The 17820-nt window shown below is 45.7% G+C and overlaps 1 protein-coding gene across 1 annotated transcript in view; it reads right to left on the bottom strand.

Moving 5' to 3' along the window:
* CATSPERB (catsper channel auxiliary subunit beta) overlaps window positions 1–17820 on the bottom strand; it is a 140935-nt gene that overhangs the window by 96909 nt on the left and 26206 nt on the right. Inside the window, exons 8-9 of the mRNA XM_089778257.1 lie at window positions 5231–5323; window positions 2731–2849 (exon numbers count right to left, since the gene is read on the bottom strand). Of these exons, the coding sequence (XP_089634383.1) occupies window positions 2731–2849; window positions 5231–5323 (212 nt within the window). The remainder of the gene's footprint in view (window positions 1–2730; window positions 2850–5230; window positions 5324–17820) is intronic.

Here is a 17820-nt window from a genome sequence, read left to right as displayed (position 1 = left end):
ATTATATACATATTTCAATTACAGTGAGTCTAATTTTAGTCTCAACTTCATTTTGTAAATTTATAGAAGCACATACAGCCAAATTCAGTTCGCCGCTATACCCATACAGATCACTATTCATTTGATTATATGTAAATAAGGGCAAAATTTGGCTAGTGATACATACTTTGAGCTTTAAAACAAGATAAGTTAGTAACCATATCAGGCCAAATCCTTACATCTTCATAAATCCTTGCTCAGACAAAATTACCATTTAGTGAGTGTGTGACCCTCAGAAACCTCCATGCCAACTGACAGAGTTCTCTATTCTGTAAGGGTATGTCTACACTTGTACCCTAGTTCAAACTAGGGATGCAAATGCAGGCATTCGAAATAGTCAATGAAGCGGGAATTTAAATATCCTGCGCTTCATTAGCATGATCTCACCGGTGCATTACTCCAAATGCCAGCTGATTTGAAAGTGAAAGTGCATGCCGATAGATAGAACCAAACCCCTTGGTTTGAACTAATGTTACTCCTCTAAGTAGAGCATCCATTCAGTGTGAACGCTCTATTGCGCAAAAGCACATCGCTTTTGCGATGCGCTTTTGAGGTGTGGACGCTCTTTTGCGCAAGATGATTTTGTGGAAGATCTCTTCCACAAAAAGCTTCTTGTGCAAAAACCCTGCAGGGTAGACAAAGCCTAACAATAACTCCTATCAAGCCTGATGCACTTCCTATACCCAAAACACTGCTTTCATGGTATTTACCCATTAGTCGTGTCACTTAAAGTATTAAATCAAAGTCAGTGAAACACTCATCAATAATATCATTTTGAAATACATGTATTGATACTGTATAAGAAGTTCTGGATACATACTGAAAATATATTTAAAGTCTGTAACAAGCAGAGTTGACAAATGGGTTTTTTGCCAGATGAAGCATGCCTAGTCACCTATCCCTGTCTCAGGTAGAAATTAAGCATGGTGATGCAAACACAGAGGAAGCTACATGCTCATTCCAGGTCAGAGACCTGTGAAGTCAATGGGAAAGAAGCATGCTGGAAAATGAACAATGGGGAGAAGTGTTTTATCTGGGGATGCATGTCAAAAGAACACATTTCAAAGATTGACTAGACTATATCTGTGGGAAAGAGACAGCAGCTTGTTAACTAGCATGCACTTAGATGCTTTGCTTTGCTGGATAAAGGCCAAAGGGCTCAGCATCTTGTAGAATCGAGTTCTAAGTGATGAACCAACCTTCCATGTACCACTACAGCTGATCAAATGAATTGGCCTTGCCACAAGTACTTGTGGCACAGCCAATTATTTGCTAACAAGAATCCAATCCTTTTGCTATTATGGAAAAGCAACTCTGGTCCACCCTTTCATATGTGGATATCAGAACATACAAATTGGCAAGTGTGAAAATAAGGCCAACTGGATAAAGAGCATGGAATTAGGACTACGCTTTTGCTGCTTCAGCTTCAAAATTAGGGACGTCGACATGTAGTCTACTATACGATTAACCAATAAGCCTAGGTTTGTCGGTTAATCTTGTTGACGACGCGCATTCCAAAGAGGCAGCAAGGGGGGAAGCAGGACCCGCTGTTGGGGGGAGCTGGCTTAACAGCTGGTTCTCCCCAGCACCAGCTCTACAGTGCCCGCTTACCTCCCACTCCATACTGCTGCCTCTATCAAGGGAGGCTGCCATGTAACAGCCTCTGTCCATGGCAGGCCCAAGGTCCCCAAGGACAGAGGCTGTTTCACCTCCCATGGAGCGGCCTCTGTCCAGAGGCTGCTCCAGTAGCAGCCCCTGCCCATTGGGGGTGGGTGGGTGGGTCTGAGCTCCCTGTGATTAGAGGAAGCTGCCTCTATCCGCAGCAAGCCTGAGTCCACCATGGACAGAGGCTGGTCCCCAGCAGCAGCTCCTGTCTGCAGGAGGTCCACGGGGCAGTAGTGCAGGGCTGCAGGGAGCCAGTTTGTGCAAGGAGCCAGTTTTTAAACTGGCTCCACTTGCGAACCAGCTCCCGCCTGGCACCCCCTGCCGCTGCTTCTGATACAGGGGCAGCAGCACAGGGTGGCAGGGGGCTCCCCGGGAGAGGGGCCATGGAGCACAAAGACTTCCGGTCCCACCCCAGGGGACTACAGAATAGTCAAGTAATGGATAAGAATTCATGCAGTTACTCAACTATTCTATTACCTGATATCCAACATCCCTATTCAAAATACCCATATATCTTTCTTTACATAAGAACTTATTATTCCTTTTGCCTTCCAGGTTATAGAATGGACACTTTAGCAGTTTCCTAGTTCAGCTCAGCACTCACTAACAAAGAATAGGGAGTTGGCCCACTCCAGTTAGAGAGTAGGGACCACTGGCTTCAGACTAGTAGAGAAAGGGAACTTCTTGTAGGAATAGTTTAAATTAGATTACCCAAAAGATCTCTTTTAGTATTACATTTTATTGATATAATAGTTAGAAGGAGCAGGATTAAGCATGCTACATTTCTCACAACTTTTTTATGATAAGATAACATTTAATTTGAAGAGTAATAGTTTGGGACAGTTGAATTTCCTGTCCTATATCTTTCTTTATTTCTAATCTCAAAGTAACCCCCCTAGTAACACAAGTTAAAATCTCCTTTACTATATTTCCATGACTTCTCTTAAAAGTCTGAACAATTGTGAAGTTATTTAATTTGCAAATATGGCTTTAGAAGTTACTTAATTTTTAAGCAAACTAACATACTTTTAAAATTCTTCCTGTTGGATAGCGCAGATCTTGACTAATAAAAAGGCCCAGCGTGGTGAGGATTATTAACCGATGATTTGTTAAGATTATATTCACAAGTGACAGGCCAGCACAATCTTATGGAAAAAGGGAAAAAACAGCATCACTGCTTCATTTGTTATATTCATTCATACATCTGTCATTACTATATTCTATGCACAAGCCAAAGAATCACTTAGCCCAATGGTTCCCGACTTGTGATCCACGAGGACACTGCAGGGGGTCCATGGAAAGTTTTTAGAAGTAAGGATCGGGCACAACCATGGTGGGCCTAATTCTTTTCTTTTCTTCTCCCACACCTCCTATAGCACGGAAGTGAGCAGCAGCTGTGTGCACCAGGATGCAGCTTGCTTTTGATCCTGTTCTCTGGAAGCTAAGGAAGCATGGGGAAAGCATGTGCATGCTGTGCATGCCTCATGCCTGGCTGGTGTGTGAAAGGCATGCACGGTATGCAAGCACTTCCCCCTCACTCCTTAGGCTAGGTCTATACTATACCCCTCTGTTGGCAGAGGGATGTAAATAAAGCATATCAAAAGTGCAAATGAAGCGGGGGTTTAAATATCCTGCGCTTCATTTGCATAATCATGTTCTGGCGCTGTTTTGAACAGCGCCATTTTGAAACTGAAACCGCGGTTTAGACATGGTTCTGCCGACAGCGGGGTGATTTTTTGACAGATCCTGTACTCTTTGTTTATTGAGGAGTACAGGATCTGTTCAAAAATCACCCCGCTGTTGGCAGAACCATGTCTAAACCGTGGTTTCAGTTTCGAAATGGCGCTTGTTTGAAACAGTGCCAGAACGTGATTATGCAAATGAAGCGCAGGATATTTAAATCCCCACTTCATTTGCACTTTCGATGTGCTTTATTTACATCCCTCTGCTGACAAAGGGGTGTAGTGTAGACCTAGCTTTAGTGTCAGGAAACAGGATCAAAAGCAAGCCACGACCCAGTGCGCACGGCTGCTGGCCCCCTCCCCTCCGCACTCCCGAGGTTCTGCCCTTGAGGAGTTGGCAGCTCCAGAGCTCCCATTGGCCATGAGAGCCCCCTTGCTCCATGGTTGGGCAGGGAATGCAGGGGCCAGGAGCTGAGGAAGCAGTGCAAGAAAGCAGCAGCCAATGAGACCTGAGAAACTCCATGCCCTGCAGTCTGCATGTCTCTTAGCCCACGCTGAAGTTGAGTTAGTCACTTATTTTTTTCTTTTTTAATGTCACCCCATTGTAACCATTCAAAAGCTATTAGAGTGGTGGGAAGGGTTTAGTTGGCTAGCAAAAACAGATCATTCCGGGAGGTGTGTGTGGGGGGGGGGAGGTCCATGAAATTTTAATAGATTGAAAAGGGGTCCATATGCTCAAAAAGGTTGGAAACCACTGACTTAGCCAATCAGAACATTTGTGTGTATCATTATGCTTGACTTCTTTCTGAATTCAGCATATAAATTAATAATGGGACATTTTTACAGTCATGTGTAATACTAATGCCATTTAGCAGGCCAGCCCAACCCTGAAAATAAGGCCAATGGGGTTGGGACAGTGGAATTAGGGCTGTGTTTTTGCTGGTTCAAAATAGCTTCAAAGTACTCATCTTTCTCTTTTGCATAAGACCTGATTATTTCTTTTGCCTTCCAAGTTATAGCATGGGTTCTTTAGCAGCTTCCTAGTTCAGCTCAGCACTCATCATCTAACAAAGGATAGAGATATGTCCTACTCCATTTAGCCAGTTGGGACCACTATGGCAACTCTAATGTCCTTTTCTCTCAGAGGCCTCCTGACGGGGAGGGAGCAAAATGGGAAGCTGTCCCAGGGTTTGGCAAGTCAAAAAGGCTCCCAGCCATTGCTGCCAGAGAAACAGTGGTGGATGGAGCCCTGGGCCCTTTAAATTGCTGCCAGGGCATCACATGGTGCACCCTGGGAAGCTCTGAAGGCTGGCTGCCCTCAGCCCTGACACTTTCACCTGAGGCCCTGCCCATTCCCAGAGCTCATATTCCCCCACCCCCCACCTTGTGCAGGGGCTTGATAAATCTGACGGGTGCTCCATCTCTCGGACAAAGTTCAATGCACTATCTGTGATATTTACTTGTTCTCTTATCTGGATGGAGAATGTTGTCAAGCAAGGTACCAAGACTGTTTCAAATTAGGTTCCATTTCTTGCCACTGATCTAAGCAGCCCTTCCTTCTCTATGCATGCCTATGGATCTGTACATTTTAATATTAAAGAATATTATCTATAAATTTTTAGCTTTATTATTGACAATTCTATACACATGAACTAAATTTTCATGTAATTCAAGATGATCTCTACTGATCTCAAGGGGAGCAAATGTGTCTAGAATTAGGTCAGGGTATCCCACCAGCAGAGTTCTGTCAACCTCAGCCCAAATGCACTCTGGAATCTGTCACATGACTGTGTAATAATGTCCCAAGAAAACTGTTTGTTAAATTATTGACAAAAAGGAATTACCATAGTCTAGGACACTACACAGGCTTTTTGTCGTATTGAACCACACTGTATCTCGAGATATAAATCCAGAATCGGTAACTCCTAAATAAATTCCTACAAATAAAATAAAATCAAGATTGATGTAGCAATGAAAGGAAAAAGACCATCTGAATGCAGATTTCACAATTAATATCACACTTGTTTTGTAAAAATATCTTTTGGTACAATCATAGAAGGCCAAATTTTATACTCTTCACTCTGGAAGAACACCCACAGACTTCAAAGGATTGACTGCAGGCTTGGAAATGCAGTCTTCTATTGATCATTTCAATAAAGAACCTTCAATGTAACTTATAGATGAATGAGAACTGAGTAAGGACTCTAAGATCTGGCTAAGATATCAGTGTGCGACATCTTGGTTTACAGGGATTCATCAAAACATTGTGTTTGGTTTTGATGCATTTTATTCTGAGACTTATTTGAATATTGGTTCTTAAACCCCAAAATAAAAAATGAAGCTAAGATGAAACTGCCAATTTCTACCTGTTTGTATACAATGTTTGGAAAACCACAAGCAGGTGCAGATGTTGACTTTCTAAATCAATCAGTGCCATATAGTTTTATATGAAACCATAAACAAGACCCATATTTTATTTGAAATTGAGACTAGAACTCATTTTAAGGATCTGTAGACTTTTTAGGAACGTAGACTCAGCTATGATTATTATTTATTGAACACCGTTTGTGCTCAACGCATCTGATCATATCAAAGTCCAGACTTTAAGTGGTGAAGATTTCTTTCTTGATTTTAACTAACCACATCTTGTTTTGAAAGGTTATTGTTGAAAGGCTCAGAAGGGATTTTAATGGGATGAGGTAATCATTCAGCAGAGAGATAAAAAGAGAAGGAAGGGTGTAACTAAAAAGAGTGAAAGATGTATGCATTGAGTTTGTCATGAAACCCTGAGTGCCTGACCCCATAGAAGTCATTTTTACCATTCACTTTCATGGGATTGGGTTTTTCCTCAGCTGAGTTTGACCAGTATCAGTGTTTGAAATGAAAGCTTGGAAGAACTACAATAGACATATCAGAGGTCTCAGCAGTACTGGGCCGAGCCATACTTGCGCTCTGGGCAGCGGGTGTGCGGCGCATGCGCGGCCCCGTCCCCAGGCGCGTGGCACCACTTACCACTTCAAACAGGCACCCCCCATAGGTTGGCACCCCGGGCGGCTGCCCGGCTAGCCCCCTGCTTAATCCAGCCCTGGGTCTCAGTATGTATTGAAACTCTGTTGTGATTTCATTGAATTTAGTAACTAACAAACTGCAAAAAGATTCAGATGATGTTCTTGCTACCACAAACTCTGAAAAAAATGTGCAAATCTTAATAAAACTGGCTTTTCTTGGCATTCCAGTATATCATCTGACTCTGTAATGCTGTGATATTAATGATCATGGTCATGAGATTTCCATTTTTCCTCATTTCCTGGTTTTTGGACAGAACAGAAAACAGAAATTTTTAAAAAGAAAAAATTGTAAAGAAGTAGTTTTGTTTTAGTTGTGGGAGAAGTTTCAGACTTTGCTACCTTATGAAATAAAAGGTTATTCACCCTACATTAGTGGTGGTTCTTCAAGATGTGTTGTCCATATACATTTCACTTTTTGAGCACATGCATCAAGAGCACTCTAGATGGATGCTTTTGGCCAGCAATGTCTGCTGGAGGCCTGTACACTTTGTGATTTTATGGCCTCTGAGTGAGTGAAGAATGGAGCTGCCCCAGCCACCTCAGATCCTTTGCCCCATGGAATCTTGATGTTCACAGACTGAATAGCACAGAGTATGGAGGTGAAGTTGAGGCAGACTGTGGAGTGTTTTTAATCTAATTATGTATATGGGCACATATTGAAAACCCACAGCTACAGTAGGGTAAGCAATTGTTTCTTTATACAGTAGACTTCCGATAATCCGGAACCTATGGGATTTAGGTGATGCCGGATTATCAGATATGCTGGACTATCAGGAGGTACTATAAAATGGTTATATATATACACTGTATACATTATATACTGTATATAAAGTGTTCTTAACCCTTTTTATTGTACATACTGTATACAGTATACTGCAATGTTTTAGTTTTTTAAAGCCTTTTCTACCCTTTTTGCTCAGTTCAGCAGCTGCTGCTGCTGTTACCTTGTGACTCATTTTTTGCTGAAGCTCACTCACTAGGCTCTTGACATTTTGATGCTGGACTATCAGGAGTGCCAGACTATTGGATGCTGGACTATTGGAATTTTACTGTAGATATTCCATTGCTAGTGACTCAGGAGTGATCTAAATTCTAAAAGGTAGGATACAACCTAAATAATGACTGTAGTAGAGCTCTGCCAAAGTCTGCATCAGAGTTCAATGCCTCCATGACAGAACAGGGTTGGGTGAATGTGAACTGATAATCATGTGAACTGATGTCTATGATTGGTCTGTTGCTCAGAGAGGCAACAGAAGTTGCTTGTGCTCTGAGTAGGCTATGACCCTTAATGGTGGGATTACAGAAGCCAACTCATAGCCAGGTTTGATACAGACCAAATTCCAGTTTGAGGGTTTTGGAGCAGAAAAGACATGGTTCTTAACTCTATCTCTATGCTCTATGTATAGTCTGGCCGAGTAACCTAGATCTATCTATGTAGAATAAGAGGCCACTTAATGCATACAGTTTCACCTTACCTTTTTTCAAATATAGTTTTGTAAAGAATATTGGAAGGTGAATAACCTGACTTAAATGGAAATCACAGATCACTGTTGGTAGAATTTTTGGGTGAAGTCCTAATGATGTCTTATCCTTATGAAAAGCTGTACATGATGGCCTGCCATTACAACTTGCAATTCCCCCCCATCCTCTTACTTGATATTACTGCTACCTGGAAATTAGATTTAACAGGAAGATGAAGCAGGGAGCAAGTGGCTGTAAGTTCAGATGGAGATTCCATCAGCCCTGCTAAGACTATATTTACATTCCAGAGAAGGATAGGTTCTTTAAGGGTAGACCCTCATAAGCCACTTTAAGAACCTAGTCATGAAGCGGTGATAGAATTAAACATTTCCATCAACTGGAAGGTGGAGCACTGAAATAGCTGCAAGACAAACTCTTAATAAGCTCACCAATAGTCCTGAACTTTTTAATTCCAGAAGGTAGTCTAAAATCTGAGTCCTGAAAGGTGAAAATTAACCCCGACAGGCCCATTTTATAAATCTTTCACTTAGCAGAACATGATTGCCTTGCAAAATCGTTTATACTATAGAAGAGGTTATTTGGGGCTTCCAACAAACAAGTGCCGATGATGTCAACCACCTAACATCCGTGCCGCAAAATAGTGGATTGGTAGGCAGGATTTGGCTAAAATTCTGAAAATTAGGTTTGACAGTAAAAGTAAGCATATCAGCATTTAGATGGAGAGGTTTTTGAGTACCAAAACTGCTTGGGAACAGTGATTATCTTGACTGAGTCCAGCTTGAGCTTCCTGAAAATTCTTAGTTTTAATGGAATTTGGGAGAATATGTAGAATGGGATCAGAAATTCTTCTGAAATAGATCCCAGGCTATGACCCTCATCTGGAGAAGAAGTGACGATAATTCCTGTTCTCTCTGGTAGCAAAAGGATGAAGAGAACATCATTTATTTCAAATCACATTGTCCTCTGTGGAGTACTTGTGGTTGTCTACACTGTCTGCTGAGGCAATATGTGATCATGTTGTGTGTATTCCTGATAGATGCATTCCCTTGTGGTGATTTCCTAGTAACTGAGGGAGTTCCAAAGTAGTGAAGGTTTTTGATATTGTAACGCGGGAGCCCGTCCTGCTCCCCGCCGTGAATCTGTTTGCCCCCCTTTTGACGTCCCTCTCACCGCTTGTGCTCCTCCGCTCCCCTCCTCCTCGTGCTGCGTGCCTCTCCTCCAGTGCCCTGTGCCTCCTTCCTCCTCTGTTCCCCTCTCCTCTCCTCCTCCGCTCTTTCTCCCGCCTCCGCTCTCTCCTCCTTGTCCGCTCCTTCCTCCTTCACTCGCTCTCCGTCTCCCTCCTCTCCTCCTTGCTCCTCCGTGCTCTCCCCCTTTCCTTCTGCTCCCTCCCCCTTTTGAATTCCCCGCCGGCGTCCGGCCCGGGTGACGCAATGCGCCACGTCACCAGGCTCCGCCCCCGCCGTGCGCGCGTGCCCGGTGACGTCAGCCGTCACGTCGCCGAGGCTCCACCCCCGCCCTACGTTGCTGTCCGGACGTAGCCCCGCCTCCGCCGCGCCGCCCGTTATCCGGGCCGCGGCCAGGGAACAGGCCTCGCAGTGCCGCCGCGCTCCCTGGGTGGCGCCCAGGAGGGACAGCGCGATCGCGGGCTGAGTGCGGGGCGGGCCGCCGGACGGGGTGTGGGGGCGGCGCGCCCCGTCACAGATATAATCAGTGGATCTTGCTCCACAATTGCTAGTTTATATAAAATATTGTCTTTCATGACTTTTATAAGACTCTTGAGGATTGAAAGGAAAAAACAGACCATTCTTGTCAAGTGGTTCTTAATTCCAGGAAATTTATGTGGAGACCTCTTTTGCTGAGAAGTCCATAAACCCTGTATATGTAGTCAACCAGAAGGGCTCTTGATACAAAGATGGAGGCATCCATCACCGGTCTTTGATGGAACAGGAGGGAGACCAGAATCCCACTACAGAAGCTTATTGGGTTCATCCACCATTTTAAATGATGGCAGGACTCGTGGAATGTGTGTGGCATGTCCATTTGATGTTTGTCTGGCTGATATATAGACTTCAATCATCCCTGCATGCATTGCTGGGGAAATCTGGCATGCCACACCATGAAGATTCCGGAAGCCACGTGGTCTAGCAGTCTGAAGCAAGTTCTTACTGATGTCCTGGTATGAGATGGTAACATAGGTCTAGAATGGCTTGGAATCTGATGGTAAATAAGCCACTACTGTTGTGGAGTACAGTCTATGAAATCTATTTTTCTCAGTCAGTATTGATTTGTCTTTGTCTATTCTCAGGCAAAACATACATGAAGTTTGCTGACTGGCATTTGCAATTTGTTGGCATAATTTCCTCTGAATAATCCAGTCATCCAGGCATGGGGACACTAATTTCTAGATTTCTGAGGAAAGTTGTCACTAACACATGACATTCCGTGAAAATTCTGGGTGACGCTGTATGTACTCTAGTTATGGCAACTGTCCACTTGGACCTTGTATATGTTCAGAGGGCTGGGTGAATCGTGATATGAAAATAGGCATCTTGAAGATCAAGAGCAATGTACTAACTGATCTGATCTAGAGATGAGGTAGAGGCAAGAGACACTATTCTGAACTTGAGCTTTTGAATAAAGGGTTTGATTGCCTTGGGACCAGAGTAAACTTTTTTTATAGAAATATAAAAATGAGATTAAAATCCCTTCCCCTGTAGTCTTGAGACATTTCCACAACTGCTGCAAGAGTGAGAAGTGAATGCACCTCTTGAAATTCCATGCTGTCATAAGAAGGATACTTGAATGAGGAAAGGAAAGGTGAGGGAGGAAGGGTAGAGGAAGGTCTGCAACTGGATTGATGCATAAACCCTGCACCAGCAAGGAGCAGTGAAAAAGCAGGTTTAGGTAAAGGGAGCCTTGAAGAGGAGCCTTAAAAAAACAAACCCAATTCAGAAGCTTGAGGTAAACAGACCTCTAATCCTCAGCTCCCACAAAAGAGCATAAGAAAGAGACAAGCTACCTTAGCCTAGGTTCCCTATGAGCACAGAGAGCAAAAGGATCTTGGCTAGACAGAGGAGCTGTTCCTGTAACTCATTTCTGTTAGTTTAGTCTCCTTTGCTTTGTTAACTGGGACAAGAACTTGATACCAAGGCAAAAAGAACCGTTACTTACCTGTAACTGTTGTTCTTCGAGATGTGTTGCTCATGTCCATTCGAACTAGGTGTGCTCACTGCGTGCACCACATCTTCTGGAGCATTTTCCCTAGCGGTACTCGTAGCACCGGCAGGGCACCCCCTGGAATGGTGCCGCCATGGCGGGGCTCCCCCACCTCAGTTCCTTCTTTCTGGACGCTCCGACGAAGGGGAGATGGGGGGGGGCAATCGAATGGACATGAGCAACACATCTCAAAGAACAACTGTTACAGGTAAGTAACCATTCTTTTCTTCTACAAATGGTTGCTCATGTCCATTCGAATTCGGTGACTTCCAAGCCAACCCCACTTCCAGGAGGAGGGGTCAGAGCACTTAGAAAGAGAAGTTTATGAAAGTTGAACAACCCCAAAAAATTTATTCAACTAACCAAATGCAAAAAAACTGTAGAAAAGTGCAATGTGGTACAGATAAAACAAACATTTACAATACGGAGCTGAGGACCGCAGATCCCAACCCTGCGTCCTCTCTAGCCTGCTGTGCCAGCGCATAGTGCACCATAAAGGTATGGAGCGACAGCCACGTGGCCGCCCTGCAGATTTCAGTGATTGGAACATGTGCCCCAAAAGCTACAGAGGACACCTGCGCCCTGGTGAAATGTGCTATAACCCGGGGCGGGACCTCACTGGCCAAGGCATAACACTCCCTGATACACCTTGCGACCCAACTGGACAATCTCTGGGTCGATATGGGGAGCCCTTTCATTCTGTCAGTGACAGCAATAAACAATTGTGTAGATTTGTGAAAGGGTTTAGTCCTATCAATATAAAAAGCTAGCGCACGTCTAGCATCCAGGGAATGGAGTACTTGCTCCTTAAGGGAGGCATGGGGCTTTGGAAAGAAAACTGGAAGGTAAATTTCTTGGGACAAATGGAACGGTGATACCACCTTGGGGAGAAAGGTCGGATGAGGGCGGAGCCTCACATTATTGTCTGAGAACACTAGGTAGGGTGGGTTTACAGTTAACGCCCTCGGCTCAGAGACCCTGTGTGCTGACATAATGGCCACAATGAATGTAACTTTCATAGAGAGGTGCTTCAAAGAACACATGGCCAGCGGCTCAAAGTGGGGGGGCCACAAGTCTAGACAAGACGAGGTTAAGGTCCCAAGCGGGGAGAGGGGGTCTAACTGAGGGATACAACTTGTCCAAACCCTTAAGGAACCTTTTGACCACAAGGTCAGAAAACAGAGAGACTCCTGACGAACCAACATGGAAGGCGGAGAGAGATGCCACATGGACTTTGATAGAGGAGGCAGAGAGGCCACCGGATCTAAGCTCAAAAAGGTAGTCCAGAATGGACGGGACAGGTGCACAGGATGGGTGCACTCCCCTTCTGGACACCCAAGACGAGAACCGCCGCCACTTGGCTGAGTATGACCACCTGGTAGATGATTTCCTACTGCTTAGGAGCACCATCTGTACCTCCTGGGAACATTCCCTTTCCGGTTGGGTCAGCCACGGATAAACCAGGCCATCAGGTGGAGAGAGCTGAGATTCGGGTGAACCATGAGGCCCCCGTCCCAAGGCTGGGTCAGGAGATCCTGAACTGTCGGGAGCATTATAAGCTCCTCGCTGAGCATATCCACTAGGATAGGGAACCAGAACTGCCTGGGCCACCGAGGGGCAATCAGGATGACCGTGGACCTGAAGGTCTTGACCCTGGTCAGAACCCTGGGAATTAGGGGAAATGGAGGGAAAGCATAGAGGATGCCCACCGGCCATGGCACAGTCATGGAATCCCCCCTGGAGTGTTCCCCCAGCCCCAACAGGGAGCAGTAACTCCAGCACTTGGTGTTGCGTGCCGAGGCAAACAGGTCTACTAGGGGACAACCCCACCTGTGGAAGACCTGACGAAGGGCCGAATCCTTGAGAGACCATTTGTGGCTCCCAAGGACCTGCTCAGAGCATCGGCCAGCAAGTTTTGCACCCTGCCAGGTACTCTGCCTGCAAAACTATGTTGTGCGCTATGCACAGGTCCCAGAGGCATAGAGCCTCACAGCAGAGGGGAGGCGACCGGGCTCCCCCCTGCCTGTTGAGGTAAAACACAGCTGCCGTGTTGTCCAGGCGGACTAGGACAGAGCGGCGAGAGAGCTTCGACAGGAAAGTCTCGCAGGCTCTCCTGACTGCCCTGAGCTCCCGGACATTTATGTGCAGAGCCCACTCTGCAGGGGACCACAAACCCTGGGTTCTGTGACAGCCAGGTGTGCTCCCCAACCCAGGTCTGAAGCATCTGTGACCAGTGTAAGCGAGGTAGGAGGTGCAGTGAACGGAACCCCGCTGCACACCACCGCCTCCTGGGTCCACCATTGTAAGGAAGCTATTACCTCTGGAGGCACTGTGAAAACCATGTCCCAGAGACCCCTGGACTGGTTGAATGCACTTGCCAACCAGGCTTGAAGAGGCCTGAGCTTCATTCGAGCATACGTGCTGCCATGTGTACCACATACGTACATGCCATCATATGTCCCAGCAGCCTCGAGCAGACCCGGGTGGTCGTGATGGGGAACCAGGTTAACTCGGAGACCAGCTCCACTATGGACAGAAACCTGGTTCTGCGGAAGAGTGCTCTCACCACCCTGGCGTCCAGGAGGGCACAGTGGTGGGCCCCACCTGCCTGGGTCCCCAACACCCTTGTAAGACAGTTTACAGCTGGCCCTTTAAGCAGGGCTAAGGCCCTCCGGCCTGAGTCCACAAAGCAGTTTATAACTGGCCCTTTAAGCAAGGCCGAGTCCACAAAGCAGTTTATCGTTGTAGCGGGGGCACACCCCAGGTAGGGGGACCCGGGCCCACCCTACTCCACCGGGTCCCAGCCCAGGGCCCTGTGAGCGACCAGGTACCGGGTCACTCCCTCGGTGGGGCTATCCAGCCGAAATGCGCCGAGGTTCTCGGGCCAGGAGGGGCGGCTCCCGCTCCTGCCCTGGGCCACTTCCTACCTGGATTCCTGGGCTTCCTTCCCCTGGACTTGCCCAGCTGGCTGCGATCTCCAGGCCGGCGTCCCCTCGGCAGGCAGTCTCCGGGTGGCACCAACTCACCTCCGCCTTCCTTCCGGCCTCTCCCGGAGTCCCTGGCAACCGCTGAGGGAGAGCTCCCTTCTCCAGTCCTTCTCCTTCGGCTGTCTCCCCATACTGAGTCCTGGCCCAGGCTTTTATAGCCCTGCTGCAGCCCGGGCATGCTCGGTAGGGCTGTGGGGGCCCTGTAGGTTCAGTGCGGGGCTGCCTCGCCCCGTCACAGGCACCTAAGAATTTGAGGTGCTGGGAACTTTCCCTTGCAACAAACCCCGGTGCCAGCTTTGTCCACATATTTACTCTGCTGACACCATTATTGGACCTAACCAAGTGAGTTATAAGATCAAGAACACATATTCCTGTTCATCCAGAAATATAATTTATGCCACCATGTGCCTAAAGTGTCCGTCTGCTATGTACATTGGACAAACTTCTCAGACACTTTGCCAAAGAATCAATGCACACAAAACAGACATAAGACTCTCTCACAAAGAGAAAGCAGTTGCCTGCCATTTCAGCCAGACTGCCCATTCCCTCAAAGACCTTAAAACATGCATATTGTTTCAAAGAGACTTGAACTCCAGACTTCAACGAGAAGCTTCAGAATTGTCATTCGTGCTTAAATTTGACACTTTATGTATGGGTTTAAACAAAGACTCTAATCATTTCACCCATTACAAAGATAGCTTCCCCAATTATCACCCCTAATGTCATTACCTCACAGAAACTTCCCCTATTATCACCCCTATGTCATTACCTCACAGAAACTAACCTTCCCCCCTCACCCCCACTCTGTTCTAAAATTTGATTTGTCAATTTCACGTGTTCATTTTTTTTGATTGTATCACTTTGGTATATATGGTTGTGCTGATTTTCTTCCACATATTGATCTGAGGAAGTGGGTTTGGCCATGAAAGCTCATCACCTAGTAAGCCATCTTGTTAGTCTTTAAAGTGCTACATAGTTCTGTCTTTTGTTTTAGTGGGGCTGTAGTGTGAAGACCATTGTAAGCACTTGCTCTTATTGTTGTAGCACTCCCTGGGTGCCAGGTTACTACACTTTAGCAGACTTCATCTCTAACACCTTTTGGAGGCCACTTCCTTGACCCCATGGGGATCTCTGTCTGGATTTTCACCAACCAGCCACATAACTTAAAAGTTCTATCTCCTCTGACAACAAAGGTTCAACCATAAGACCAAATACACCCAGACAAATAATCCTTCTGTCCCTCTTGTGCTATTTTAAAATTTTCTGCTTTTGCGCCTACCCAAAGCCCCTGCAAAATTCCTTCTATGTTGTTTTTTCCCCAGAAGGATTCCACCAATGCCTCATTTTCCCATGGACTTTGCCAGAGTCCATGGACCTCAGAGGTCTTCTTACAAGAACCTCTGAGGTTCTTTCCAGCCTCTCAGAGCAGGAACTCTCATTGCTCCTCTCTCCCCTTAGACTGAGTTCACAGATCTGTTTAAACAGTCCTCTCTCTGATCCCCTGTAGCTGGGATTAAGACCATGTCTACATTATAAAGAGAAGTCGAAAAAATATACGCAAATCACGGTTCACAATTTGCATATCTTTTTCTGCTTTTCTTCTGAAAGAGACTTTTCCAATATTTGGCCCACCTACAAGGGGCCAAATGCCAGAAAAAAACCCTCTTTCAGAACAGCCCTTGTTCCTCGTAGAATGAGGTTTACAGGGATGCCGAAAAAAACCTCGTCTGCTTTGTCATCCTACTCAGCAGGGAGACAGCCTTCTTATCACTGGCAAAACTAAGCTTAAAATGCCTTAAGGGGCCAGTCAACCTATGAAACATCAAACAAAAGGTGCAAGAACTACTGGGCCTGGACCTGGGCTGTTGACATAGTGTGAGGTCCTGGGACTACAGATGAAAATCTGAGTTTACTACAAAAAGGCTGAGATCAAATGTCAGACAGCCAATCTACACAACAAAGACCACCAATCAATCTGGTAACACATGGGCAGGACTAAAGAGAGAAAGAAATCCCTGCAGTGCACTAGCAAAGGAAATGCGCTAGCTGGTGAGTCACTTTGCAACATCACCTCTATTATTTACATGACCCACAAAATTGAAACAAACATTTTCCAGACAGAGGAAAATATTCTGTCTTGATGTTGATAGAGGCTAGTGAGTCACCACTGCAAGTCAAACAGGAGATTTCACTTTGGGAAACTTCTGAGGTTTCCTTGCTGGTTCAGGCTGCTTCTATTGTGGGTCAAATTGACATTGCAATGTTTTCATCTGGGAGCAAGAGTATAAATCCCTTTAGGATCTTGGTATTGTCTGTGTGAGTCCTTAGGAAATGCAAGGCCTTGTGAGTCTTTAGTGTTGAAGACATCACACCCTTTAAATGGGAAGTTCTCAACTGTAACTTGTACTTGCACATGGGGGGTCAGTGGTGAATGGAACCACAGGACCTCCACATAGCAAGTGAGATCACCTCTCATCTGGGGGCAATTACCTCATCTGAAGTTCAAACAGTGAGATTGGGTGATGAAAGCATAAGATTGGCTGTTGGTATATGCTCCTTTTGAGGTGCATAATGGAAGGGTCTAGCCCTGGATTGGGCAGCTGATTCAAATCTTGTTCAAGGTATTCGGCACAAACCCTCAATATGGCCAGGGATACTTATAAGCATAAGGGGCCTTGGTAAGCCAAGGCAGAAGGCACCATGGAGTGGTGTCTATACCAATGCTTATGGTAATAGGAGTCAGCTCTAGATCCTCTCCTGGGGTGAATGGGCACAAATACCTTGACCTAAATGATCTAGCTAGTGAAGCTAGGTCTCTGCTGCCATCAGAGCTAGAAAGGAAAAAGAATACTCCTCTTTAAGAGGCAGAACAGTACCAGTAGGTATGCTTGGAGCCACCACAGAATGTGTTTTAGTTTGCAGAGGATGCACTGGGTGCCACAGTTGGGACAGTTGCCAGTAGTGGCAGAGTGACTGTACCACTGCTAACAATGGGGAGCCCACTGCTAAGAAGAATTAAATCTTTGGATGCTAAGTAAATCTTTGGTACTGAATATGACCGTGCTTATGATAAGCAAGCTGTCAAGTACTGAGTAGATACTGCAAAGAGAGTCAATACTGGGGACTTCAGTACCAGAAGTCTTAGCACAGAGCAGTCATTACCAGGTGGTCTCTGCAGTGCCAGAGATGAGGGGTTAGAGATCATGAATGGTGTCTGAGCACTCAGACTCATAGGCCCATAGACTTTCAGGTCAGAAAGGACTATTATGATCATCTAGTCTGACCCCCTGCACAATCCACAGAATCTCCTGGAATAATCCTCTCACCTATATCTCAGATATTGAAGTCCTCAAATGATTTAAAGACCCCAAGATGCAGAGAATCCTCCAGCAGTGATCCGTGCCCCATGCTACAGAGGAAGGTGAAAAACGTCCAGGGCCTCTGCCAATCTACCCCGGAGGAAAATTCCTTCTCAACCCCAGATATGGCGATCAGCTGAACCCTGAGCATGTGGGCAAGACTTACCAGACAGATACCCAGGAAAAGTTCTCTATAGTAACTCCTATCATCCCTCCATTAGCCTATTTACCACTGATAGTGAAAGGTCAATTAGTTACCAAGATCATGTTATCTCATCAAACCATCCCCTTCATAAACCCATCTAGCTTAATCTTGAAGCCA

This window comes from Pelodiscus sinensis, chromosome 5, assembly GCF_052426305.1.
Source record: "Pelodiscus sinensis isolate ZL-2025 chromosome 5, ASM5242630v1, whole genome shotgun sequence".
In the NCBI taxonomy this organism is placed as follows: domain Eukaryota; kingdom Metazoa; phylum Chordata; order Testudines; family Trionychidae; genus Pelodiscus; species Pelodiscus sinensis.
Note: the sequence above shows the minus strand (reverse complement) of the source record. Positions and strands in the feature narration are given on the sequence as shown.